The sequence below is a fragment of the Stomoxys calcitrans genome, chromosome 4 (assembly GCF_963082655.1).
Source record: "Stomoxys calcitrans chromosome 4, idStoCalc2.1, whole genome shotgun sequence".
NCBI classification, from domain to species: Eukaryota; Metazoa; Arthropoda; class Insecta; order Diptera; family Muscidae; genus Stomoxys; species Stomoxys calcitrans.
Window position 1 is genome coordinate 6,163,252 of NC_081555.1, and position 27,091 is coordinate 6,190,342.

At 34.5% G+C, this 27,091-nt stretch overlaps 1 protein-coding gene across 6 annotated transcripts in view; it reads left to right on the forward strand.

Moving 5' to 3' along the window:
• The window catches only part of LOC106082865 (coiled-coil domain-containing protein CG32809), a 61,898-nt gene extending 43,377 nt beyond the window's left edge, over positions 1 to 18,521 (forward strand). For 5 of the 6 annotated variants that reach the window (XM_013245605.2, XM_013245613.2, XM_013245627.2 and 2 more), the window contains 3 exons: positions 2,959 to 3,052; positions 16,449 to 16,571; positions 16,648 to 18,521. In XM_013245605.2, coding sequence (XP_013101059.1) covers positions 2,959 to 3,052; positions 16,449 to 16,571; positions 16,648 to 17,598 — 1,168 coding nt within the window. In that variant the 3' untranslated portion in view covers positions 17,599 to 18,521. Of the gene's footprint in view, positions 1 to 2,958; positions 3,053 to 8,208; positions 8,253 to 16,448; positions 16,572 to 16,647 lie in introns of all 6 variants that reach the window. The other variant, XM_013245645.2, reaches the window with a different exon arrangement.
• Positions 18,522 to 27,091: the final 8,570 nt, after the last annotated feature.

Consider the following 27,091-nt stretch of genomic DNA (forward strand, 5'->3'; position numbering starts at 1 on the left):
CGTATACGGAGTAGCTGCAAGTGCAGCAGTGGCAATCCCATTCCATCGGTTGTACGTACCGGATTGACCCTTCATCGGCAAGGGCTACCAACTCAGTGTAAAACTCAGTACTACAAAAACAACAACAACCAGATATATCGAGTGGAGGCAGGCGGCATTTCTTCTGCTTAAATGCTGAGACTTTTACCAAATTAAGGCCATACGATTGTTGACTATGTTAGTAGCACGAAGCTCATTAAATAAATTTTTAGGTTAAATTTTCATGACAGAGGAAGATGATGTTGTTGTTGTTGTAGCAGTCTGTTGAACACTGAGACGGCAGCCCATGCCGATGAATGATTCCATCGGGTCAATCCGGTACGTACCACCAGCTGCCATGGGATTGAGAGGAAGATGATAATACGTTGCAGCTTTTCCTATGTCATTTCATACATAACAGACACCGATACTAAGTTGGGAACACAATACCAGACTTGAACCGATATAGAGCTGTGGAATGGAGAATATTTAGGGATTTTTTAGTAACACGTAATTCTTGACTGATATTTATTTTTAAGGTTACTTTTGAGGATTTAGAGCGCCTAACAAGTCGACTACTGGCTTTAGTGCATGTCTCTAGTGGCATAGGGCTTTTTAATATCAAACCCTCTGTTCAACCTAACCTAACCTTCTTCTCATGACTTAGCGCCCACGCAATAAACTCGCTATAGTAGTCGAGTTGGTAGCGTACTTGAATTATCAGTACAAGGGTTGTGGATTCGATTCGATCACCTAGTCTGTCACTTCTGTGGTTTCACAATGGGCTAAAATAATCTAAGCAAGTCTGTTTAGAAAAAAAAATCTGCCACTCAAACCTTACTAAGCCTAACCCGACGTCGATAACAGAGCGATTGCCAGCTTAGGTGTATAGTATGCTCATTAGGCTTGGTCAATTTTTAGCGGTTATCCAAATCGTAATCTATGAGAAATTCTAAGAATTTTTAACCATGGAGTCCAATGTAGCACAGAGTTCAACATGTTTGCCTATGACGCTGAACGCCTGGGTTCGAATCCTGACGAGACCAACAGAAACAATATTCAGCGATGGTTTTCCCCTCCTAATGCTGGCAACATTTGTGAGGTACTATGCTATGAAAAACTTCCTCCAAAGAGGTGTCGCATTGCGTCACGCCGTTCGGACTCGGCTATAAAAATGAGGTCCCTTATCATTGAGCTTAAACTTGAATCGGACTGCACTCATCGATATGTGAGAAGTTTCCCCCTGTTCCTTAGTGGAATGTTCATGGGCAAAATTTGTATTTGCAACCATCGGTCTAATATCAAAATCAAGCTTCCGGTTTTTAACATCAAATCTTAAGTTTGATTAATTTTAGACTGAATTTAAAACTGAATTTTGTCAAAAACAAACAAAAGTTCGATTTTAATTTTAGACCTATGGTTCCTTGGACAAACATTTGAATGTCTACCAAAACTTACTATGCCAAATTTCATCGAAATCGGATGCAAATTTTAGGGGCTCAAACTCTATATGGGAAGTTTGATTTTTATGGCAGCTATGTCTAAAAATGGTCCATCAAGACAACATTCAACAAATATGTGTGGAGGTCTACCAAAACTCAGTGAGCAATATTTCATCAAAAACCGATGAAAAATGCTCCTCTTATGGGCTCAATACTCTATATCGAGAGATCTGTCTATATGGGAGCTATATCCAAATATCGTCCGATTTGGCCACATTTAACAGGAACAGGTAGGGGTCTTCCAGAACTCTCTGTGCCAAATTTAATCGAAATCGGGTAATATATGGATCTTTCATGGCCTTAATACCCTGATCGGGCGGTCGGTCTATTTGATAGATATATCTAAATATAGTACAAAATATTTGCAGTTGCCAAAATATCTGAATATTTATAAATACACAAATTAATACCCAAAAACGGTATTTATTGGGTAAATACCCAATAAATACCCACGCATTGGGAATTAACCCGGTAGAATCCCATGTCTACTTATTAGCACTTTAAGATAACAAAGTTCATTGTGTTCGTTGCCAGTCTTTAATATTTCGCTTATTTTTTCACTGACCCTATGTCATTTCGTTGGGCTCTAAACCTAACAATCTTACACCAATCTACCAACATACTATTGGCTATTACCGTATGGACATGGTTTTTAATTTTCTAAAGGCCAATGGTATTTATGTTCAATCATTCATTATTGGATTATTGGCTGACTGTTTATTTATGACCTTTTATGTCTGGTTTTACACTTATACTGAAATATGATGCTTCACTTTTGCAACTAAGCAATATTTGAATTATAAGAACGCAAATAAAAATGCCAAAGAAGTCAGATTAAGGCATTAAAACGACTATATCAATTTAATGAATGTCTATTTTTATAGAAACTTTAAAACTTACAGTGATTAATGATTTGAAGATTAACAAATTAAGAAGCTGTTAAATATATGTTATTATCACAAAACATCGAAATTACCAAGTTGTTGAATAGAGATGAGTTTTTTTTTTGCTGAGAGACTAAAAACTAATCTTTATTCTAACTTTTATTGAACTATGAAGTACTTATTATTATTTATTAGTGAAACATTTGCAAAGTTGAATAAGAGAATCATGTGATATTAGTATTAATGATTGTTATCCGGTATTTAATTTATGATACTCAGTTAGCTTTGCCTTACTCCCACATTCAAGGTATAAAGCTTTGAAGGGCAAAATGTCTTAATTGATTAAGTATAACTATTTGGATTATAGACTGATGCGATATGTTCGGGGTTTCAAATGTGCTTCATCAGAGCAAATTTTAAGGTATCAACGTTTAGAAAATCGAAACCTTACGATTTTTTTTTCTAATTAACAAATAAAAAAGCTCTCTTTGTTATAGAATCCCTTCTGCTTGAAGTTTTTTGCAATATTGATTTTTATTTTTCCCCTCTGACAGATTGGCCAGCGTCCAGGAACAACGTTTACCACCCACTGAACCCCAAATCAACGAAGATCCTCCTCGTTCAACTGATGTTTCTGTGGCCGATAAGGTAAGTCCTTTTCTATTCTCTTAAATTCGTGTGTATGTGTGTGTGGCCTAAGTTACCCTGGCCCATTTCCCCAAATTTCACACTCCCTCCCCACCACAAAAAGCACTTCACTTTAGTGGCTTTGAAACAAAATGAAAAAAAGCAAAAAATGATAATGAAGAAAATGCTGAACAAAAACCAATACAATACCAAATAACTACAACAACAACATGTCATACAATAGTTTTAAAACCTTTGATTTTTTTTGCATATACCTATACGTACCTTTAAAATAAACATAGTTGAAAGATTAGTTGAACCATATCTCGAATTAATACCTAACGACTACTATACTATGAAGTTGAAACACTTTTGCGTTGGTTAATCTTAAAACTCGTTATGCCTTTATGATTTTGAATATTCTTAAATCCCCCCTTTTCCCACCTCTTGACTACTTCTTCTCTTGTGTTCTTTGAGTTGGAAGTAGAAGATTACAATTATTGAGGTTAATCAATCAATCAAATCAATCCTACTGTCTTTCCCTGTCAAACCCCCCTAGACCCCTGCCTTAAAAAAACAAAGAAACATTCTGAATCACAAAACATAAAAAGATATTTCTTAATTATTTTTTTTTATAAAAACTACTACAAAAAAAAAATTAAATACATTTTATAGATATATGTGTACATATATATATCCTCTTAACCTAAAGTTTCAAAATTTTTATGAAATTTGAAATTGTATTTGAAATTGAGTTTTAAATTTGAATTTGTTTACAACCAAATTGTTATCATTCTCTTTCTCTACTACTTCTTGTAATTCTTGCGTTGAGTGTTGAAGTTGAATTTGGATTTGAATTTAAATTTGAATTTGGATTTTATCTTTAGTTGATTATATTTATGTTGCAATTGGCTGAACATTTTTCCCATCATGTTGTTTCCCCCCTTTGGTTCTTCTTGTTTGGTTTTCTTCTCTTTTTAACATTTGAATTTTCAATTTCCCATCATTCGCTAGAAATTATTGAAAACAAATCTTTAGCATTTACAAAATAAAAATGGCATTGGTGATTTTGTTTTTTAGGTTAATTATACGAGTTTCAAAGAAACGCTTCACCGATTCTTCACCTAGTTTGGCGATGAACTGAAAACAGAAAAAAATTAATACCAGACTTAAAAACAATAACAACAATAACAAGAAAATACATAAAACTATTAGAGCACGAAAACCCAAAACTAAATTAAAGACCACCACCACAATTTATGCTAAAAATCAATGAACAGAATCGGTGCAATTTTTTTTAATCATTCAAAGACATCACCAAACAAGAACAACAACAACTACTAGTACTACAATTAAATATTGCATTCAATGCAGGGGGTAGCAGAAATTCCTTTTTTGAATTGAGTTGTGATTATACCCTCACCCTACGATGTTGTAGGAGTTATGTATGGATAAGACGAAGCGTATAAGACTGTAGCCGTTAGGGGTAATTATAGCAGAATTTGGGCTAAATCTTAAGAAACTCTAATCAATATTAAAAGAAAGCCAATCAAACAACCTTTTATGAAGCACTTCTGCTATAATGGATCAACATTTTCCCAAGTGTGTTAAAATTCGACTGGTTTATATGAGGTGTATATATAGGAGTCATACCTAATACGGGTATTCGAAGTCTTAAGATAGATAAGGTAATATTGCAGGTTGATGCTACAATCTACCTTTTCTTTCAAAAGCGGTCTTAGTGCAGCTTTGACTGCTGAATTCATTGAGCATCGCATCACTTACCAATAAGTCAAGCAAGCTAGTAAGAATATGTTGTTGATATCATGACAAAGAAGAAGTTGGTTCCGCCATTATTTTTATTTAAATAATTCCCTATAAATATGCAACATAGAGGCTATTCATAATTGTAATGAAGACATCTTACTTATTTGCCAGTTGAATAAGATCTTTCGGCCTAGAGTCATACAAATGCTGTTCATTATAATACTGAGAAGGAAATATATGATCTTATTACCCCCTTTGGTTCAATCATTCATGACAAAGTCCTACTGTTTGGGTCCAAGTTAGGTTACGTGGAAGAACACGAGTCAGCTTCGTTTGCTTGTTGCTTCACTGCGGGACTGTAGACCCATTGAGTTCGCCCTAGAAAAAAGTCACGTGAAAACCTTGCATATTTACCAATGAACATTTCATTAAGGAATAAGGGTAAACTTACTTCACTTTGATGGGCGTGCAAAACTTACTTCACTTTAATGGGCTGTGCCGGAACACATGTTTCACTAACCGAATTCAGAATAGGTTTCCAAGCGTCTCGATCTTCTGCGCTCTTTCTCCGATTTCGGACACTGTTTCGAGACTTCTTTCACCACTTCAAATCGGACTTTTGGTCCTCTGCTTTTAAATTTACAACAGTATTTAACTTCAAATGATTTCTTCGTTGTAGTTTCTGCATTCATTCTGACTTACTAGTCAAAGCAATCGTTGTATTTTGATACATTTGACTAACTGCGTCATGAAGCTCATACGGTGGTGCTAAAAAAAGGCCAGTCAGCCATTTTAGGCCCTGCAGTTAGCCAGATTGACGATTGGGCTTTGTGCCTGAGGAAAATCCAGATACACAACAAATTATTCATCCATAACCTTGTGCCATCTAGCGCAATTGCACGACAATGGTACAAAAGTTGAATGTCTTCCTCAACCCCTGCAAAAATCCGCCTATACCTGTGACCAGCGCGACGCCAAAGGCCTGTTATGTAAATGACCAGTGAGACCCCCACTAGTAGCCCGTGGTCATGTCGAAATTCTTCTAAGATAGGTGCCGTGCTCTTCCGTAAACAAAATCCCAAGGCCTTGGTCACCCAACAACCTATAACTTTTTGTTTATGCAGTCGTCGTAGAAAGCTTTCATCTGTCCTACGAAAGTTCTCGCAAAGGGAAATATTCACTGATTCTGTATTAAAGGCCTGCACAAAACCATTCGTTGGTTACCTTTTTTTGCTGAACCCACATGATGTTGTATTTCAAGACTACTGAAGAACGAGACACTGAAGAGCGAGATACTGAAGATAGAGTAAAATGGACAAGTTGCTGTTGAGTAGATAATTTTGAAAAACAACCACCATTTAGTACTTGGAAGGCGAATTCATCGCCGCTACAGTGACATATGAGAAATTGCTCGCTATATATGAAAACGTATCGCTGTCATTTTCAATAGATGAACTGATCACACAAATTGTTTTTTTAATATAAAAAAACTAGGCGTGTGTGTTTTTACCCATGCTTTTGCCAAATCAACCACGTTGTCTTCGTACGAATATCGTACTACAAAAGCAGACGACAAGAAAAATAGTACTTTATCTAAAGCAAAATGTGCACAAAGTGGTTAACACTTTTCAGTAGTGGCTAACCCGTGAGCTGCCTTATTTCCCGCCACGCCTAGCTTGACCGGGGCCCAGCAAAGAGCCTTAAGCTGCTTTTGACTGCCTATATATATCGTGCAAGTCCAATTGGTCAAACGCTCTTGCTTCGAAGTCGTCTCTTGAATCTTTCAATATCTCGAAACCTTATGCCTGAAAGATGTTACAACTTTTCAGAAGCCTATATAATTCGCTAATTGCTTGGAGCTCAATGAAGACTCCTGCTCCGGTGTCCCATCCAATTTTGACGCACCCGTATATAGTTCCCTTTAGCGAAGGTACAAGGTGGTAAAATCCGTTGCGCATGTCACCTCTCGCTAAGTGTTTCCTAGACAAATTTCACTCTGTTCTCTTGTTTCTCATATCTCCTCCACTAACATTCTGTCTGTTGTGCCAGCGGCAATAACGAAATAAAGTGAGTTCTACATCATCCTCGTAGATGAAGAACAATGACTGCGTTTCTCCATTTTATTAACACCACAGTGAAGTTTTTATAGCATTTCTTTCCCATTAACCATTTTAGTAAGTCGGAGAACTGTCTTGCCTTCCATAGTTGCATCTGGACATCCAATTGTCTAACGCTTATCTGCTTCAAAGTTTGTATGTATGTAACAGTACCATCGCAGTGATGATGAAAACCACACTTCAGACACTCTTGAGTGTCCGCCATTAGAGTGTCCGCCCTTTGTAGCTAAGGCAGTGCCGTAGCCCCGTTCCTCGTTCTCGGGGGGATCAAACCTCTCGCATCCATGCTGCCATATTGCGATACAAAAATTAAGCTAATAATTTCCTTAAGGTAGGATTATGTCCGGTAATAATGGCTTTACGCACTCATGACAATTTTTAGTATATTGTATTACCAAAGGTCAATGTATTCCATGTGCCATGACTCCTTTTTGGTTTTTCCAAATGGGAATAGTTTTAGAACATTTTTAATACGTTCTTATATTCATAGATTTGTATTTATAATTGAAGAACATTTCATAATCGTACTGACTATATATATGAAAAGCAATATTCCACATAAATATGGTGTTGCGTTTAATTTCATTATCTCGAATCCGGTAAGAAGCCTGACATTTTACAAGTGCGGTGAACTCAGATATGTTAAGTACCAATTGATTTACCAGAGTTACATAGATTGAACAATAGGTTGCACTAAACTGATGTTCCTTTTTATTTATATGCAAAGCCGTTTTCTGCTTCAAGACATTGTATTTATGAAAAATAATGGGAATATGGAGTTGCTCCGAAATCTGTCAAATGTGATATGTATTCAAAAAGTTATAAGTCATTATTCTGCATTAATTTGCACTTCTGAAGGTGAGGGTAGACCAAAGGCAATACATGGGAGGGACTTTAAATAGTTATTTTATTCCCTTGGGTTTATCTTTTAATCATCAAATTGTCAAAACGATATTGCAAATAAAATAAACAATCAATCAATCAGTGAAACAAATAACAACCAATCAAAGTGTATCCCTTCTCTCTCTCTTTCTCTCTCTACTGTCTACACTCTGTTTCTCTTTCTCAACTCTAACTGTCTTACAAAGATTTTCTCATTCTTATAACACCAACTACTGCTACAATTTGCTACATCTCTTTGACTCTATCTCTCATTACTACCCAACCAAACCAAAAACAACTATACAAACAAGCTTAAAATGTTGCTGCAACATTGCGTTTTATTACTGACCTTAAAATAAACCGAAACGTCTCTCTTTCTTTGCTTTTTCTGTTTGTTTTTGTAATGCGTAGTTTAACTGGCGCTGGAGTTCAAACTTCAAAGAGGCAATCACTGAGTAATGATCCCTATTTTTTATTAATCCTTTAAAAACAAATACAAAAAAACAAAAACCTAAAAAATACGTTTTACAAATTAAAACTTTTTTAAATACAGTTTTATGTTTATGCGTTTCCTTTTTCTTACTTTTTGGACTTTGATTGTTAAACACCACCACCACCTACTTTTTTTTAAACTAAATCAACAACAAAATCAACTTTTTTCCTATCTCAAAAATAACCAATCTTATCATATATACGTACGCAACAAACAAAAAAAATCTCAAAATTAGTTCACAACCAATCTAAATAATGTCTTTAAAACAAAGCTCTATCCAACTAAATAATGCAAAACTATTCTCTTAAATCAAAGAAACTTAGGTTGATGTTACAACAATGTAAAATATTTCTAAAACGAAAAATACGAAGTTGAAACAAAGCAAACGTTTTTTTGTTTTTCTTATTCTTCTACTTATGACCCGCTTGTTAATTGTCTTTATTTGTTGAACTTTTAATTTGTTTTAAATAATTTATTTATATTTGTTTTTTAAATTTCATGATAGTTTTTGGAAGTATTTATTGAGAAAAAAAGAACTGTATGGTTTCTATTGTTGCATTTCTAAGACTCTAAAAATCCCCTATATTTTCTTTAATGTGCAATTTTTATATATTTTTCTTAATGTCATGTTTTTTAATTCTTATTCCTTATCACCATTGGACATTTTACTTATCGTTTTCATAATTTTAATATTCAATTATAACTCAGAAGAAGTTGTTTCATTAATCATGTTGTCATTACTCATTCGCTTATTAGAGATCCATCAAATTCAGAAATCATAGAGACTCTCTCTTAGATTTTACCATCTAATTCACCATAAACATAATCGTATCTATTTAGAGTAATAAAACATGCGGTATCCGAACAAGCAGATAAGTTGATTGACATAAACAGCAAAAGAAACCAAACACTTTTGATGAAATTGTCATATTTAAAGTCTTAGTGAAAAAACCCGACTTTGAATTAAGCAGAATTCTTTGATGTAATAAATGGTACCCATTGGTCTTAATTAGAAAATATGTTTAAAGTGTACTGAAAGGTCCAACATCTGAAATAAATGAATAAACGAAAGCTGTATGTAGTATATGAAGGTTACATAGTCATTGCAATACTCAGCGAGTAGTCTTACGGGCAAAAATTATTTTTGAGATTCGTGAATTTTGACGTTAGGCTATGGAATCCAATCCTGGAAAGTAATATGATCATGTCATTGTTAAGATAGTTGTCCATACATTCACGAAACTTCGCTTAATTAGAATCCTTACTTACTTTAAACTTGGAAAATGTCTTAAACTAAATTTGAAGATGTCCACTATTCGAACTTTTAAGATATTTAAATTTACGACTTATTATCAAAGACATTAAATGATTTTTGCCAAAGACATAAAATGATTTTTGAAGATTGAAATATTGCCATAGGTTAAAAATTGATGTTGGAAAAAGGGATGCGAACGCTCTAAAGGCTTAGGAAGTTAAGCCGGGAAATCGGTTTACAGTTGTGTTCAAAATAATATGAGTGTGCTCCTCGAAAAATCAATTCTTTTTTTAATAATTTCTTTTTTATTTATCCTTTCATGTATTTATTAGACTTATAGTTAATATAAGCTAAGCGATATAGAAAAAAAATTTTGCATTAGCTACAAAGGCTATCAGCTAATATAATTTATTTTATTAGAATATTTATAGGTAAGATGAATTATTAATCATTTCCCTTAATTGTATAACAATATTTTAAAATATTCCATTGAATAATTTTCCTCCTAAAATTAGGAATTAAAAGGAGTATGAATACACAAGCCAGTACTTCTAAGCAAATGACAGAAAAGTTGAAAATTAATTTATAAAAACTTAATTTATTTCTGTGCCTAGATTAATAATCTGTTATTTGATGTCTTTGGCACTTCTATGATGCATAGAGTCTCAATAAGATCCTGGCAATTCGCGCTGCGTTCCATACCTCTTCCGCATTTGGCATTCGGTTCTCTGCAACATATGTTCAATGTCTCCCTATAAATGTCCAATGGCATTGGCAACAGGAGACTGAGCAGATCACAGCTGAACTTGAACCCCATTCATTTCAAACCACCACTTGTCAATTTACTAATATGCTTTTGGTCATTGTCTTTTTAGAGTACCAATTTCAGAAGCATATTTCAGAGAGCATAATGAAACACAACTTGTTCCAAAGTCGTAACATATCCATGATATCTTATATTTCATTATTGAACCTATACCGTAGTACAAAAAGCTCCAACGAATCAATACTTTTCCCTTTTCTTTTTTTGTAAATTGTGATTTATATTATATATTTCGCAGATCGGCAGACGTCTGTCTAGACCCTGTACCACCAAATAATATAATTGTACACTTGTCGGTCCACAATATGTTCCACCTTGGACTGTTTTGCGTATAAGTTATTTTCTGAAAAAAAAACGTATGCGAATAATGAGACCAATTTCAGTCAGATTAAGTCCCCCTGGATCAGCATCTTCCTTCTTCTGTTCGTGTGGTATCACAATGGACGAAAACGTCTAAGTGAGTCTGATGGCAGACTGCCACTTAAACCTAGCCTAACATAACCTAAGTTCTCTTTGAATCTTTTTTTGATAACGCAGTGGGATTGCCTTTGCTATATCATAAAATCGACGGTAATCAAAAGTTGATGTTTTACGTTTGAGTCCGAATATTTCGGCCATTTTTTATATAATGAGGCATTGGCAACCGTTTGATCAGAGCATCCTACCATTTCTTAGATTTATCTCTAACATAACCTAAGTCCTCCTTGAATCTTTTTTTGATAACGCAGTGAGATTGCCTTTGCTATATCATAAAATCGACGGTAATCAAAAGTTGATGTTTTACGTTTGAGTCCGAATATTTCGGCCATTTTTTATATAATGAGGCTTTGGCAACCGTTTGATCAGAGCATCCTACCATTTCTTAGATTTATCTCTATATTTTTCATAGTATTTTGATTACTTTTCGTAGTTTTGGGCTTATTTTCGCCTTTCTGTGGAACAGTGCTTTCTAAGTCTTACTATTATAGAGATTGTTATTTAAAATTTACTTCACTTCTTTTATTTAAATTTTTATTTAATTTTATAACAATTAGTTGATACTGCTGTTTTTTTTTTTTTTTTTTTGAATAGGGCAATTCAAAAACCAAACGAGAAAACAATCAATGGCATCAAATATATAATATTTATAATAAGCTTATATTTGAAATTTTACTTCTTACATATCCTTGATCTAAATAGATGTTGATATAGCAACAAATTTGTCTTGTGAAAATTTGAAGTTGAAGCACTCCTATTATTTAGAACACGGCTCTACATGTGAGTTATATTAAGTTATGGACTGATTTGGACCATAATAAGAACGGATTTTGCGTAGCATTCGAGACAGACGGACGGACATTGCTAAATCACTCTTGAATGTATATATGCTCTGTAGCGCGTTTGAACAACATTTCGAAGACCTACGAATGGAATGTCAAAATTGGCATACCTCCATTCAATGGTTGACAGTATAAAAACAAAGATTTTCCAAAAAAAAAAAAGAAATTGAGGCTTTTATGTGATGTAAAATAGAAATCAGTTAGTGATTTAAATTCGAAATAGATAGAAAGAATTTTGAAAAATGCAGTTCTTATGGGAGCTATATCCAAACGTAGGCAGATTTTTGTCCGTTGGCAATCTCAACTGACTTTATTAATCATTTATGACAGAACATTTGTTCAACTAGCCGAACTTAACATTGATTTTCGAGTTGATCTTCTGTACATTTTTCTTCAATTTCTGACACTTATTTTCGAGATATCTTTCTGATGTCTTTTTCATGTACCTGTCAAATGAGCTCCTTAAATTTTGCGAAATATTTTTCTCTCAAAAAGAAGCAACCGAACTACATTAATAAGAAATAAATAAAAATTTGCCCATGAACATTCCATTAAGGAGCAGGAGCAAACTTCTCACATATCAATTAGGGCAGTCTATTCAAGTTAAAGCCCAATGGTATGGGGTCTCCTTGTTCTCCGAGTACGAACGGGGGGCCGTTTAGTGAAACTACTTGTCAGAAAAGTTTTAACATGGGTGGATACCTTACAAATGTAGCAGCATTTTGAAAGGGGATAACCACCGCCTAAAATGTTTACCTGTGTTCAAGCCGGGAATTGAACGCAAGCGTTCGTCGTCATAGGTGGACATGCTAACCTCTGCTCCACGGTGCACTCCATCAAAAAGAATTAGTTGTGGCAAATGTGGAGTTGCTCCATATTTACATCAGATTGAATCATTTTGGTATTAGGCCAACAAGTGTTAACAAAAAAGTAAAAGTTAACACTCTTCTTTGAGTATTGGGTGGGGTAATAGTAAAAGGTACAGTTAGAACAACAGAAAATGTATATTCTATACTTTTTTTGTTAAATCAATTAAATCCTTTTTATATACTCCACCATAGGATGGGGTAATACTTATTACTTTGTTCCGTTTGCAATAGTTCGAAATATGCGTCTAAGACCCCTTAAAGTATATATTCTTGATCATCATGACATTTTAAGTCGATCTAGCCATGTCCGTCCATCCGTCTGTCTGTCGAAAGCACGCTAACTTTCGAAGAAGTAAAGCTAGGAGCTTGAAATTTTGCTCAAACACTTGCTATTGGTGTAGGTCGGTTGGGATTGTAAATGGGCTAAATCAGTTTTAATATAGCTGCCATGTAAGCCGATCTTGGGTTTTGACTTTTTGAGCTTCCAGTGGGCGCAATTCTTATCCGGTTTGGCTGAAATTTTGTACGTGGTGTTTTACAACAGCTGTGCTAAATATGGTTCAAATCGGTTCATAACCTGATAAAGCTGCCATATAAACCGATCCCCTGATTCGAATTCTTGAGCTTCTACATGGCGTAATTTTAATCCGATTGGGCTGAAATTCGCACATATGTTTGAGGAATGACCTCTAACAACTTTGCCAAGTATGGTCTAAATCAGTCCATGACCAGATATAGTCGCCATATAAACCGATCTGCTGATTAGACTTCTTGAGCTTCTAGAGGGCGCATCAGTTAAACGTCGTCAACAGTTCGATTTTTGACTTCCTAAACTCATTCGCCACTCTTTTGCTTTATTAAATAGCTGTGAGTATAGTTTTTTACTTTAGGGACAGATTGTGACATTGTTGCCACTAGTATTATTTCTAATTTCCTAAGCAAAATCAAACGTATCGCTACATCATTGGCTTAAATAGCAAATTTACATGTGCGATGGCAACATTTGTTATATAAACAGTGAAAGAGACTGAACGGTGACCAAGAGAAGTATTGAACTAACTAAACTAGCATACCCACTGAACCCACAAGGCAATATTGTAAATTTTATAAGAAGAGAATGTTAAGTCAAAAATGTAAAGAAATGGAATTTTTATAGTTTCAACTACATGTCAGGACTTTTGTCATTTCTTCTCTTCTATTTTTGTAATACATAGAAAAAGTAAATCTTTCGCTGCATACCCACATTTTCCCCATCAGTCATAAACATATTGTGTTTTTCGCTCATCCATCATCTATAATCGTTTTGATGTCCATATCATAAACTCACATGTATACTCGTACATGACACTTTGTATATTAATAAATGTTAAAACAAAAACCCCAAAAACAATTAAAAATTCCTAAATGTTAAGTGTAATTTTTAAATGGGAATTGGCAAATATATATTTTTCTCAATGTGAATTATAGCATTGGTGTTTTTTAGTCGGTGAAGTTTTCTTATGAAACCAATAAAAATGTGTATAAAACAGATAGAAATGAAAAAACAAATAGTGTATTTAGCAAAAAAAAAAAAAAAACATCATCATCATGAAACACCCATCGTTGTCATTGAAATAACCAAAAAATCCTAAAAAAAATTGGAATGCTCCCTCAAAACCACCAGCTCAAAGATCAATCATCCCAACCAAAACTCAAATAACTGTTTAAATTTATCACACAAAATCCACAACCACCACCACCGGAACCACAAAACCACCACCCACTTCCACCTGTGTTTTATTTAAGTTTTAGATAGTAAATCTTGTTTATATCATAAGTTTCTTGATTCATCCAATTTTCATTTTCATACCAAATCTTGCTGATCAAAAACAAAAAAAAAAAAATTGCATGACTTTTTTTGTATAGAAAAAGCTTTTTATATTTATTCTTATATTGTTTCCAATGTGATGACTATTGGCGAATGTTTGTTATTTTTTCATTATATGCTTTTTGTGTTAAAGCCTTATTTTTATTTTTAATCGTATACTTTGTATAAACTAATCTCTAGTGGCTGAACAAGCTTTCACTATGATTTATACTTGAATGTGTTACAATCTTTGATATAATCTACAAATTGTATGATAACAGCTTTCTGTAGATAACAAAAATCACTCCACCACCAGACAAGGACAATTTTTCAGTGTTGATAGGATGAAGAAACCATTTTACATTGTTAAAGGCGCTAGAGTTAAAAACTGACAAAAGATTAAAACTTATAAACCGTTTGATGAATCGTCGAACTAAGAATAGATTTCTAGGCACTTTTATTTTTGGCGTAAGACAGAATATGATTTTCTATAGGAAAACTGAAATTCAGCCAGGCTGAATAAGATTATTTCATAGAAACACTGAAATTCAACCTGGTAAAATAAGATTTTCTATAAGAAAAACTTAAATTCAGCCTAGCCGAATAAGCTATCTTAAATAAAAACAGAAACTGAAAAATTTAAATTCAGCCTTGCTGAATAAATGTGTCTGTAGGAATACTGAAATTCATTCTGGCTGAATAAGGGTTTCTACAGGAAAACTTGAATTCAGCCTGGCAGAATAACGGTTTCTACAGGAAAAATTTAATTCAGCCTGGCTGAATAAGGGTTTCTATAGGACAACTTAAATTCAACCTGGCTAAATAAGGGGTTCTATAAGAAAACTAAAATTCAGCCTGGCTAAATAAGGGTTTGTAAAGAAAATCTTAAATTCAGCCAGGCTGAATAAGAATTTCTATAGGAAAACTGAAATTCAGCCTGGCTGAATACGGATTTATATAGGAAAACTGAAATTAAGCCTAGCTGAATAAGGGTTTCCATAGGAAAACTTAAATTCAACCTGCCTGAATAAGAGTTTCTATAGAAAAACTTAAATTCAGCCTGGCTGAATAAGAGTTTCTATAAAAAACCTTAAATTCAGCCTGGCTGAATAAGGGTTTCTATAGGAAAACTAAAATTCCGCCTGGCTGAATAAGAGTTTCTATAAGAAAACTAAAATTCCGCCTGGCTGAATAAGAGTTTCTATAGGAAAACTAACATTCCGCCTGGCTGAATAAGGGTTTCTATAGGAAAACTAAAATTCAACCTGGCTGAATAAGGGTTTCTATAAGGAAAATATTAATTCAGAAGAAACACAGTAAACCATTACAGAAAAATTAGTAATTGGAAAAAAGTGTATAAATAAAAATTAAACGAAAAGAAAACTTATTTAGCCTGGATGAATGAAGCTTTCTACAAGGAAATCTTATATTAAACCTGGCCGAATAAGGTTTTCTATATAGAAAACCTAAATTGAGCCTGGCAGAATGAGGTTTTCTGTAGAGAAACCTAATCTTAAGCCTGGCCGAAAAAGGTTTTTCTATATAGGAAATGTAAGTTGAGCCTGGCTTAGTGAGATTTTCTGTAAGGAAACCTTATATTAGCCTGGCCGAGTGAGGTTTTCTGTATAGAAAACTTAAATTCAGCCTGACTAAATAATGTTTCCTAAAGGAAAAATTTAATTTAGTTTGGCTGAATAAAGTTTTTTATAGGAAAACTTAAATTTAGCCTTGCTGAATAAGTTTTGCTATAACGAGAAATTAAATTCAGCCTGGCTGAATAAAGTTTTTATCGGAACACTAAACGAAGCGACTAATAAGAAGTACATGCCATATCATTTTTGCCTGGTCACTTATTATTTCACCCCTAAACGACACTGAAAAATTGCTCTTTGGCTGAATACAAAAATCTTGCAATTACAAAACAATTTCTTTTTTTTTAAGTATAAAATACAACAATTTTCCTATGTTTAAGATGTTTTTTCTTTTGGTCTTTGTACTGAAAGATAGCCATTAAGAATAATTGCCAATACATTTCGTCTATCACAGCCAATCCCACAACCCAGGATGGGGACGTTCGCTGTCGGCGGGGGAGCCCCACCAGAAAACGCACTCGATGCTTTGTTAGATGAATTGAAAACATTTTCAAAGCCTCTAATTGCCAATAATGAGGTAAACATTTTAACAGTCTTAAAATCAAAAAGAAAAAACCTGAAACAAAATTTTGCCTTCCACCTCATCGATTTAGAACCGACCCGATGATTCCACTTCTGATGACAGTACCCCCATGGTACAAAGCACTGTTACCACACAAATCTCCCAGGCCCATTTGTATAACCAAACCGAAGCGAATATGGCCAACTGCCTCAATGAACTAGTGGCCAACAATGTGGCCAACACCAATGCCAAGCAGCCCATCACTGTACCCCTAATAACGGCCTCGAATGTCTCCAGCCTACGACGTTTGCACTCTATGCCCACGCAATGTGAAGGCGACATAGTCCCCATACCAATAATGCGTACGGTGGTGGGTAAGCCCCCGGTGCCCGAGCGCAATGCCGAATTGATAATGAAGGTGAGCGGCAAACGTATTCCACCCCCACCTCCACCACGCACCAGTTCACGCAGTCCCCTGGCCAGTCCCACCAGTCCCAATGTTCCCCAAATCATGCCCACGGTGAATGAAAATGAGACGAAAGATGCATCAATGACAGCCCCTGGAACGGCTGCTTCTTCGGCAGCGGCGGCCGTAGACAGTGGCGGTGAAACTTCGAGCGGCAACGAATCTGGCAACGACAATATGCAACGTCAAGTGGCCCTGGAAATGCGGCACCAAGAACTATTGAAGAAACAAAAAGTTTTGCAGGAGCAATATCAGCGCTTGCAACAAATGAGCAAAATGCCCTCGGTTGACATGGCCACAGCCACGGGACCCGGAAGTGCTCCAAACTCCAATATGGTGCCCCTGCAAAAGATGGGTAGTGAATCGAATATTCAGCAAAAGATAAGTCTAACTTTAACGGCGGCGACCAATGACAATGCATCAAATGCAGGACCCAATGGTCCCACCACCAACCTCATGGCCAACGACAAACTGGTCATGAACAGGGCCAACTCTATCAATGGTGGCCCTGGAACCAACAATAATTCCAACACTACCACCACCACCAAGCAAGTCTATGAAACCGAAATCCTTTAACATAAAGCAAAACTGACCTGGAATGAAACCGCCATAGATATCTGAATGATGACATGACATGGAAATCCAAAAAGACGATAAAAAGAAAACAGAAAAAACTAAAAACTACCCCAAGGACTCCCCCCCCCCAAAAAAGGAAAGAAGAAAATAACGCAACCAAAAATAATTGTTAATTTTTTCATTTTCATTATGGAATATGAGTTTTGTTGACTCCGTTAACTAGAATAAGTGCACATTTGTGACTAAAGACATTTAAGAAGAAAAACCAGAAACCCAAGATGGAGATGAAACAGGAAATCTAAAAAACGCCAAGTTGACATCACAGATGGATGACTAAGTTGTAGTGAGTGTTTAATCATTTGCGTTTTAGCTAAGCCCCGTTTCGCCATTTGTTGTGTTTTGGAGATTTTCAAGGGCCGGGACCGGTAAACGAAAGGGAAACCCTAAAAAATTAGAGTTTAATTGTGTGTACGTGTGTGTGTGTGTGTTTAAACTGTTTGTTAATTAAAACTTTTTCCTATGTTTGTTTTACAATCATTTAATTTATGTACACTTATTATTATATATAAACAGATATATATATGAAAGTTAACATATTGTGCACTCAGTTTTTTGACGAAACAAAAAAGAAGTGAAACATTAAAGAAAACTTAAAATTATGAAAAAAACTAAACACAATGAAATGATAAGGCAACTATGATAACTAAAAATTATACAAAAACATACATACATATATATTAACTAAAAAATACATACTTCAACGCATACATACGACATAGAAGAAATTGAGCAAATAGAAAAATAAATTGGGATATAAAATTTAACGGTTTTTTTTGGGATAGTTCTTAAATTTTTTTGTGGGAGCAACACACTTTATCCCAAAGTTGGATAGTAAATAGTTCTCTATACCCGTATGTCCTAATTGGTCCTTGGGAAGAAGTTTTTCGGTTGGCAGCTCACCGCATACTTGACCGGTCAAAATCCTATGTCATATTCGCAATCTTCTCCTTAATATATTTCGTTTTGAGTCCCATAGTGTTTTTTTTTCAATATTTAAACCCACGTTTCAAGGTCAGATTTGTAATCTTCTCCAAAATATCATTGATAGGAGTCTCATATTTTTACTATGGATATTTATACCTGCTCAGAAAGTTTTAAAATAAAAAAAGTAATTAAACTACCCTACCCCAAGAGGAAAAGTATAAAAACTACCCTACCCCAAGAGAAAAAGGACTACATCTACCTTTCCCCAAGGGAAAAAGTACTTAAACTAGCCTTCCACAAGCGAAGAAGTATAAAACTACTATTCTTCGAATAAAAATCTGCCTATACTACACCTCCACAAAAGAAAAACCTTATCTATCCTACCATTCCAAAATAGCCATTCTGAAGGGAAAGGGTACAAAAACGATCCTTCCGCAAAGCATGGGGTACGAACACTTCCCTTCGGCAAGGCAATGGGTACAAAAACCACTATTCAGTATGACGAAGGGTATAAAAACTACCGTTCAGTAAGGCATGGGGTACGAACACATCCCTTCGGTAAAGCAAAGGGTACAAAACCCATCCTTCAGTAAAACAAAGGGTATAAAAACTACCTCTGAATAAGGCAAAGGGTACAAAATCTACCCTTCAGTAAGACAAAGGTTATAAAAAATTACCCTTGAGTAAGACAGAGGGTACAAAGTCTGCCCAATAATAAAAAAAAACGTTGCAAAAACTACCTTCTTTAAAGAAAAGGGTAGAAACTCTTGCCTTCCCTAAAAAAATGGTACAAAAACAATCCCGAAATAAGGTGAAATGTCCTAAAACTACCCAGCAATAACAAAGAGTACAAAACTACCCTTCAGTGAGGCAAAGGGCACAAAACTACCCTTCAGGAGGGCAAAGGTACAAAAACTACCCTTCAGTAAGACAAAAGGTATACAATCTTCCCTTCAGTAACACAAAGGCTGTAAAAACTGCCCTGGATTTTGGAAAAGGGTACAAAATTGGCCCTTTAGTAAGGGAAAATGTACAAAAACTACCTTCTTTAAAAAAGGAATACAATCATAATTCTTCCCCAAGGGAAAGGGTACAAAAACTACCCTTCAGTAAGAGAAATGGTATAAAAACTACCTTCTTTCGCTACGCGAAAGGGTGCACAAACTATCCTTCGGTAGGGCAAGGGGTACAAAAACCACAAATCGGTAGGGCAAAGCTTCCAAAACCGATCCCTCGGTAAGACAAAGGGTACCAAAACTACCCTTCGGTAGAGCAAAGAATACAAAACTATCCCTCGTTAAGGGATAGGTTACCAAAAGTACCCTTCAAGAAGGGATGAGGTAGTAAAACTACCTTTCCCAAACCGAACTCCTTTCATAAGAGATTCACAGTGTACCAATTGGTCCACATGCCCGATCGTATGGTTTTTGGTTTATATCCCCAAAACTCGTTTCAATAGTGGCATCTATATCCGATACCTGGGGTTTTTTGCATTGTAGAAGAATGAGGATGGGCAAATTATGACAAGTATTTAATCCATGTGTTTGGCAGTCAATATCCCGTGATGCCCACATATGATGTAGACATAGAGTTTTTTTCGTGACCCCTATCATTACCATCCTTTTCTCCCGATATACGCTAGGAGATATCTAATGGTCATATTTACTAGGTCCCCCAAGGTACAAAACTACTTAATTTCCCTGAATATTCCATTAAAGAACAGGGGATACTTATTTCAGTCCACTTGGTAGAGAAGTTTTAACATGTCAGGATACCTCACAAATTTATACAGCATTAGTAAGGGGATAACCACCGCTGAAAATATTTCTAATGTTCACGCTGGCATTTGAACTCAGGCGCTCGGCGTTGCAGGCGGACATGCTAACCTTTGAGTCACGGTGGCTCAACCTTTGAGTCACGGTGGACCGTATACTTCTGTAGACCTGGGCATAAACAAAGAGTCGGCACATTGCATCCTTCTACAGTAATCGTTTTACAGAATTTCCATGACACCCATTGGTTTACTAAAAGATAACTTGCCAAAACCAAGCAGTTCATGCACCCTTTTCTGCCAGTTATATGAAGGCAAACTTCAGTAGTTTGCCTAATGGCCCTTATTTCAACCTGACGTTGAAGGAGGAACATTTGCTTACACCCACACGTGTATGTACTATTTGTGTACCCATGCCAATAGCCCTGCAGACCCACGATTTAGAATTTAAACTGTCTTCAGTCGAAACTATGCCTGTGGAGTCGAGAGGTGTAGAGGTTCTGAAGTCGGTGAATTTATTCGGAGTCCGGTACAAAGTTGATTAAATTGGCTTTGACACCGAACCGGACTTTCGTGTCTCAACGTAGGTCAGTCTTTGGATATTTTCTAACTCTCGGAAATAAGCACTGGCCTTATGAATCACTTCTTTCCCCAAAGATCCTACAACGAATAGGTCTCGGTACCAGGTGTTTCGACGCACTTTCCTGGACAAATATGGCATCCAAATTGTTACTGCCTCGGTACATGTCCGTCTTCAGCATTCCAAATTCTCCCAGACAAAACCTAACTTTGGGCGCACAATTTCAGATATTGATCTCAGCGATGACCCATGACCTCAACGTAGAACAATCTCTACATGTTTCTTTTATCTCTCGAAAAAAACCCTGCGCTTATGCATAGCGAAACTATTAAAGGTGGTTTCATTTGTACAACAACCACAAATCATATGGTGCAATCCGCCACATTGCCATCAAGCTGATCGATGTTTTGCCAACACACACAAATAAATTGGTATGCGTGTGTGTATACGTGTGCGTACATGGGCAGAGAATATGCGAGAAAGAAGATAATAACAAAGAGAATGCAAACAAAAATCTGACATCTTAATACCGTCAAACCTGGCCGGCTGTTAACAGCTGGTCGCGTGAGACCACCTTTTTAAATCCGCCTTGGGGCTTATGGAGGCATTATGCTGGGTCAATTTGTAAAGGGCAAAAAAAACGCTCACCATTGTAGGGCAGAGGTTAGCCTGTCTCCCTATGACGCTGAACGCCTGGGTTCGAATCCCGGCAAGACCATCAGAAAATAATTTTCTTTGTGGTTTTCCCATCCTAAAGCTATTACCCCACGTAAAAACTTTTCTCCAAAGAGCACTGCGGCACGCCGTTCAGACACGGCTATAAAAAGGAGGCCCTTATCATTGAGCTTAAACTTGAATCGGGCTGCACTCATTGATATGTGAGAAGTTTGTCCCTGTTCCTTAGTAGAATGTTCATGAACAAAATTTGCATATGCAAAAACGCTCACCCAAATACAAATCGACGACAAACTGTAAGAGTTTCTGTCCAAGAAACTATGGGTGTAAAATCCAAAAGGAGCTTAGGGGTTTAACGACAAAATTCTGATTAAGGTAAAAAAATAATCAAACTTCTAATTTGGTCGTTAAAAACGGACACTCGATTTTGATTTTAGAACCATGGTTTATTGGGCAAAAACTCTTAGAATTTGTTGTAGATTACGATTTTGACAACCGGTAGATCATTACTGATCATCATTCAGATATGTGAGTAACTTCATCCCTTTATATTAAAGAGTGAGCGGCACTAGATCTGTCTTTCTCTGGATTGTACCCTAGTAAGTTTTCTATGAATTTAAGAATCGTTCGCTTATGCGATTAATTTTATGGGCTGAGATCCATTAGGATTTCGTTTCGTAGTTTCCTAGAATCGGGGAGTATACACTTTTCAAAAACATTGCTCTTACCACCCGCTTTCTAGTCACACCATTTCCAAGTACAGTTTAATAAATCTGCTGTACGGTATATTATTTGTCCATTGGAAACGAGTAGGGTGGAGCCCCATTTGGTTAGAAGTAGGTATTATCGATCCTATCTCCAGCTTTTCAAAAGTACCATCAAAACCTAGGAAGGCTTTCGGTTGAAGAAACATTTCGACACATAAAAACAATTGTCACATTCTTTGAAATATTCACCAAAATGTATAAAATGTTCTATTATTATTCTAGGTGTGTACTATTCCCAAAAATAAAATTAAAAATTATTTCCAGTAAAACCGTTAAATTTTCGCAAACCGCATATGAAAAAATTAATAGTTCACAAAATTCAACTGATCCATTTACAGCAGTAATCTTTTTTTAACAACTCTTTATAAACGTCAAAATTAGTTAAACAAAAACTCGGCTCCATTAAGAGAAACATTAAAATTAACATAAAAAAGGGAAGTGAAGGATTTGAAGGGAAAAAACCAGAAAGTATTAAAAAACCCCAAAAAAATACGAGTATATACACACAACATATATATACACTCAACATTCATATATATATATTTTAAAAGAAATGAAACATATTAGTGAAAAACAAGTGAAATATGAAAAAAACTAAAACACAAATAATTATTTTATAAAAACAAAATATGATAATACAAAACAAAAATAAATTACCCCCTCCCAAATCGAGAAAAAACCAAACAAATTTTCTTATTTTGGCACGGGAAGTGAGACTGATAGTACTATATTGTATCTCATGCAAAACAATATTATACAAAAAAAAAAAAAACAAAAAAAAACCAAAACTTAACACAAAAATATTACAAAATAAATTCAAGGCTTATACAATTTTTTCAATACAACCATACCCATACACAGAATATATATTATAAACCATTTGATTCATTTTGTAATTCTCACTTTATAAAAGAAAGAAAAAATCCAAAAAAAAAATCAAGAATACGAAATACGAAACGTAACACTATCTCCCTTATGGAACACAACTATTTAAGTAACAAAGAAAAACCAAACTTCAAGTAATACTACGTCGAAGTCAACATATTGAACAAGAACTACAACCCCATGCAAAAAAAAGTTAAACATTTACTTAACTAAACATACTGATAACTAAGACGAAAACAAAAGAATCAAAATGAGAAAATATTTCACAATTTTTGTTAATGCAATCAAAAAAAAAAAAAAAAACTGAAATAAAGAACGACACTAAGATATATGTAAAGCAAGAAGAGGGATATTAAAAATTTAATCAAAATGATGAGAAAAAAATTTTTTAAAATTTACCACTGACTACTTGTTGCATTATCATTCGCTAGTAATTTCTACAATATAATGAAATTTTATTTATAATTCTATGTGTAAGTCGGTCATTGATTACCAGCCGCATTACCATTCGTCAGTAATTTTCACAATTGTAATGGGAAATTTTTAAAACTTTAATTAAAATGAAAAGAATGAAAATTTGTTACAACAAAATGTATGGTAGTGGTAATCAACCATTGACTACCTGTCGCATTACCATTCGTTAGTTATTTCTACAAATATGATGAAATTTTGATTAAAATTATAAAAATAATTAAGCTTCTTTTGAGGATGAATGAGACATATATATGTCCCATTTTGTATTTTTAAAAATTTGCATCTAATAAATAGGGAACCTATAAGGGAATTGCAACTTTGATAATTCGAAATGCGAACAGTAAATGCGATACAATCAAAACTTTATTGAGCGGTTAATTTTGCGTCCTCAAAGGGTTAATATAACAGATAGCAGTAATTCACTACGTATTTTAATTTTGAAAAAAAAATTTTGTATATATATCAGTCATTGCCAAACAGTTGCATTATCATTCGCTAGTAGTTTTCATAGTTATGATTAAAATTTTTTTTAAATCTTTAATTAAAAAGAAAAGACAATTTTCTATAAAAAATTCTTATAAGGTTTTAATAAACAACCATTGACTGCTTTTTGCGTTACGATTATTATTTCTACAAACAATCCCAAGGCAGCCGGTTGTTCGCACCGGATTGACCCAATGGAATCCTTCATCGGCATGGACTGCCGCCTCAGTGTACATATTCGTCCTTTTTTCGTCATGGGAGTGTCTGATTTTATAAAATTTGCAAATTTGCTCATTAACATTCCCTTAAGGAGTAAGGGCAAAATTTGGTCAATAATTCTACCATTTCACCAAATTGAATGCTCATTATTTTGATTAAATTCTGTATGGTCCCTTAAAAAAAAGTATAAATACACGAATTTTTGCACTATTGTCTACTATCACCCCCCCTCTTAAGAAAGACACATGATATACTCAAACAATTACATACACACCCTAATTAAGATTCACTCAACAGAAACGAAGTAACAATTTTCATGCCAACATTTGAACACGATAATAACTAAATGATTAAGTAATTCATTAATTAAACTAATAAAACTAGCAACTTTTGAAATATACACTCCTCCCCCCCTCACCCACTCAAAATAAACATTCACCACCCTCAATTATCACAAAACGACTATGCATGCAACGGAGGCATTTCTTCGAGTGTATAATGTTCTTTTTTCTATTATTATACATTATTATTATTATTATTATTAGCAACAAGAAAAAGAAGAACAAAGATAATTATTATTATTATATTATAATTATTATTATTAATAAAGTTAGAATATTTTTTAAGAAATCACATAAGTATTATATAAAGAAATTTTTTAAATAATTTTAAATTTTATTTAGAATAAATTTTGTTAAAATCAAAAAATCTAAAAAAAACAAATGCTCAAATGTATTTAGAAAAACAAAAATACATACAATTATGAAATGAAAGAAAAAAGAAAAAGTGTGGAAGGAAAAGAAACCCTGGAGAAGGAAAAACCAAAGAAAAATGTTATAATAATTATGATAATGAAGAAAAAATAAAAATCCAAAAATAGAATTACAATGAATTTGACTAAGAGCACATAAAGCCCAAGACAGTTGTTGGTTGGCCTGTTCGGCATATAATCTGAATAGGCCGCAGTAATGTGAAGTATAATGATTGTAGGGACAACTGCAGAAGAAGAAAAGGAATAACACAAAGACGAAAAACATACTTAATCAAATTATGTATTACAACAACAACAATAAAGGAAAATATCATCCACAACGATTGAATTTCTCAAAAAACAAGCTGAAATGTGTTTTATTTTCATAGGTTATATATATGACTTGAAAATAATTTGAGGGGAAAAATTGGTCCAATTTTGCAAATTTTTAAAAAAATATGGCATATTTTTATTAAATTTTTTGTGTTGTTATTTTTTATAACAGTTTTTTTTTAATATCTGTAACGAGTTTAAATAATTTTATTTTCAAAAAACTATTGTTTATTTGTTGTTGTTTGGTTTGGTCAGGTACTTGTTTACAGTTTTTGGTTTAAAAAGCTATAACTCTTAATATTTTATTTCCTGCGAAAATCTAAGGTCAGTAAGCTAAAAGAATATCAACAACTGTTGATTTCGTTCGTTGTTTTGTATTGAATTTCATATAGAGTTTGCAAGAAAACAATCCAAAGTCAATTTCGTTATTAGAAAAAAAGGCGAATACTCACTTATATACAGTTCCAAATAATATATTTTTTTTTAAGTTATTTTATTGACAAATAGCTGAGCTCGGCCCTCTCCGCTGCGCCCGATAATGCTTTGTTGGATAGGAGTACTATAAATTTGGAAATGTCTGCTTAATTTCATTTGAAAAATTATTCCAATTTTCCTGTGGATTTCAAAGTTTTATCTCCATCCATCATCTGAATTAACACTCTATGGCCTGTTCCGGTTTATAACGTTTTAAAAAATTTTGATAGCTTGAACAGTTTGGGGGTGGTGGAAACATGTAGAACCACCACCGTTTATATTTTTTTAAATTAGTGTTTGTAATTTACTAAATATGACTATCAAGTAGGTACCATTTTTATCAGTTTGGCCCATATATATTTGAATTGTTTTTAAGACTTTCATTTGAAAATTAACTTGTTAACTGGGCTCTCTATCGGTTATAAACTCTAAACTTTTTAAGGTTCATGAACTGTATAGCTCTTTCGGAGACCAAATTGCTATAAGTCTTTACAACTCATAGCAATTTAGCTTTAAATGCCTGTTGTTTGGGTCCCGTAATGTCCTAATTGCACCATTCATGGACCGTTTTGTTGAATATTCATAGTCTTCTTTCCGTTTTGTTGAATATTCATAGTCTTCTTTCAAATACTCTATTCCTAAAAACCGCTCGAGGAACTACTGGGAAATAAGGCGGCTGTCCACATATTTAATTCGATTTAATGTTAGTTTCACGGCCTTTTATTAAATATCTATTCCTATCATTGGTATGTCTATGATATTTATGTCTTCTAAATCCTTTCATTAAGTCATTATCGGTCTACATATCGTTACTGATGATGTTTTAATATTCTACTCCCACACAACCATTAACTTGATGAACACATCTTTTCATGTTTGGTCTACGTGTCGGTTTTTGTGGGTTGAACGGCTTCAGGTTTCACATTTGTATTCCAACCTAAAAACCTTTCATTTGAGCCCTAATTTGCCATGGATGGGCGCCAAGACACTTAGACCGAGAAATTATTATCAGATTCAAGCTCTACTTTTAAATATCTTTCATTTGAGCCCCTTAGTGCAATGGTCAGCAAATACGTCCCATTGAGGATGTTTTGGGG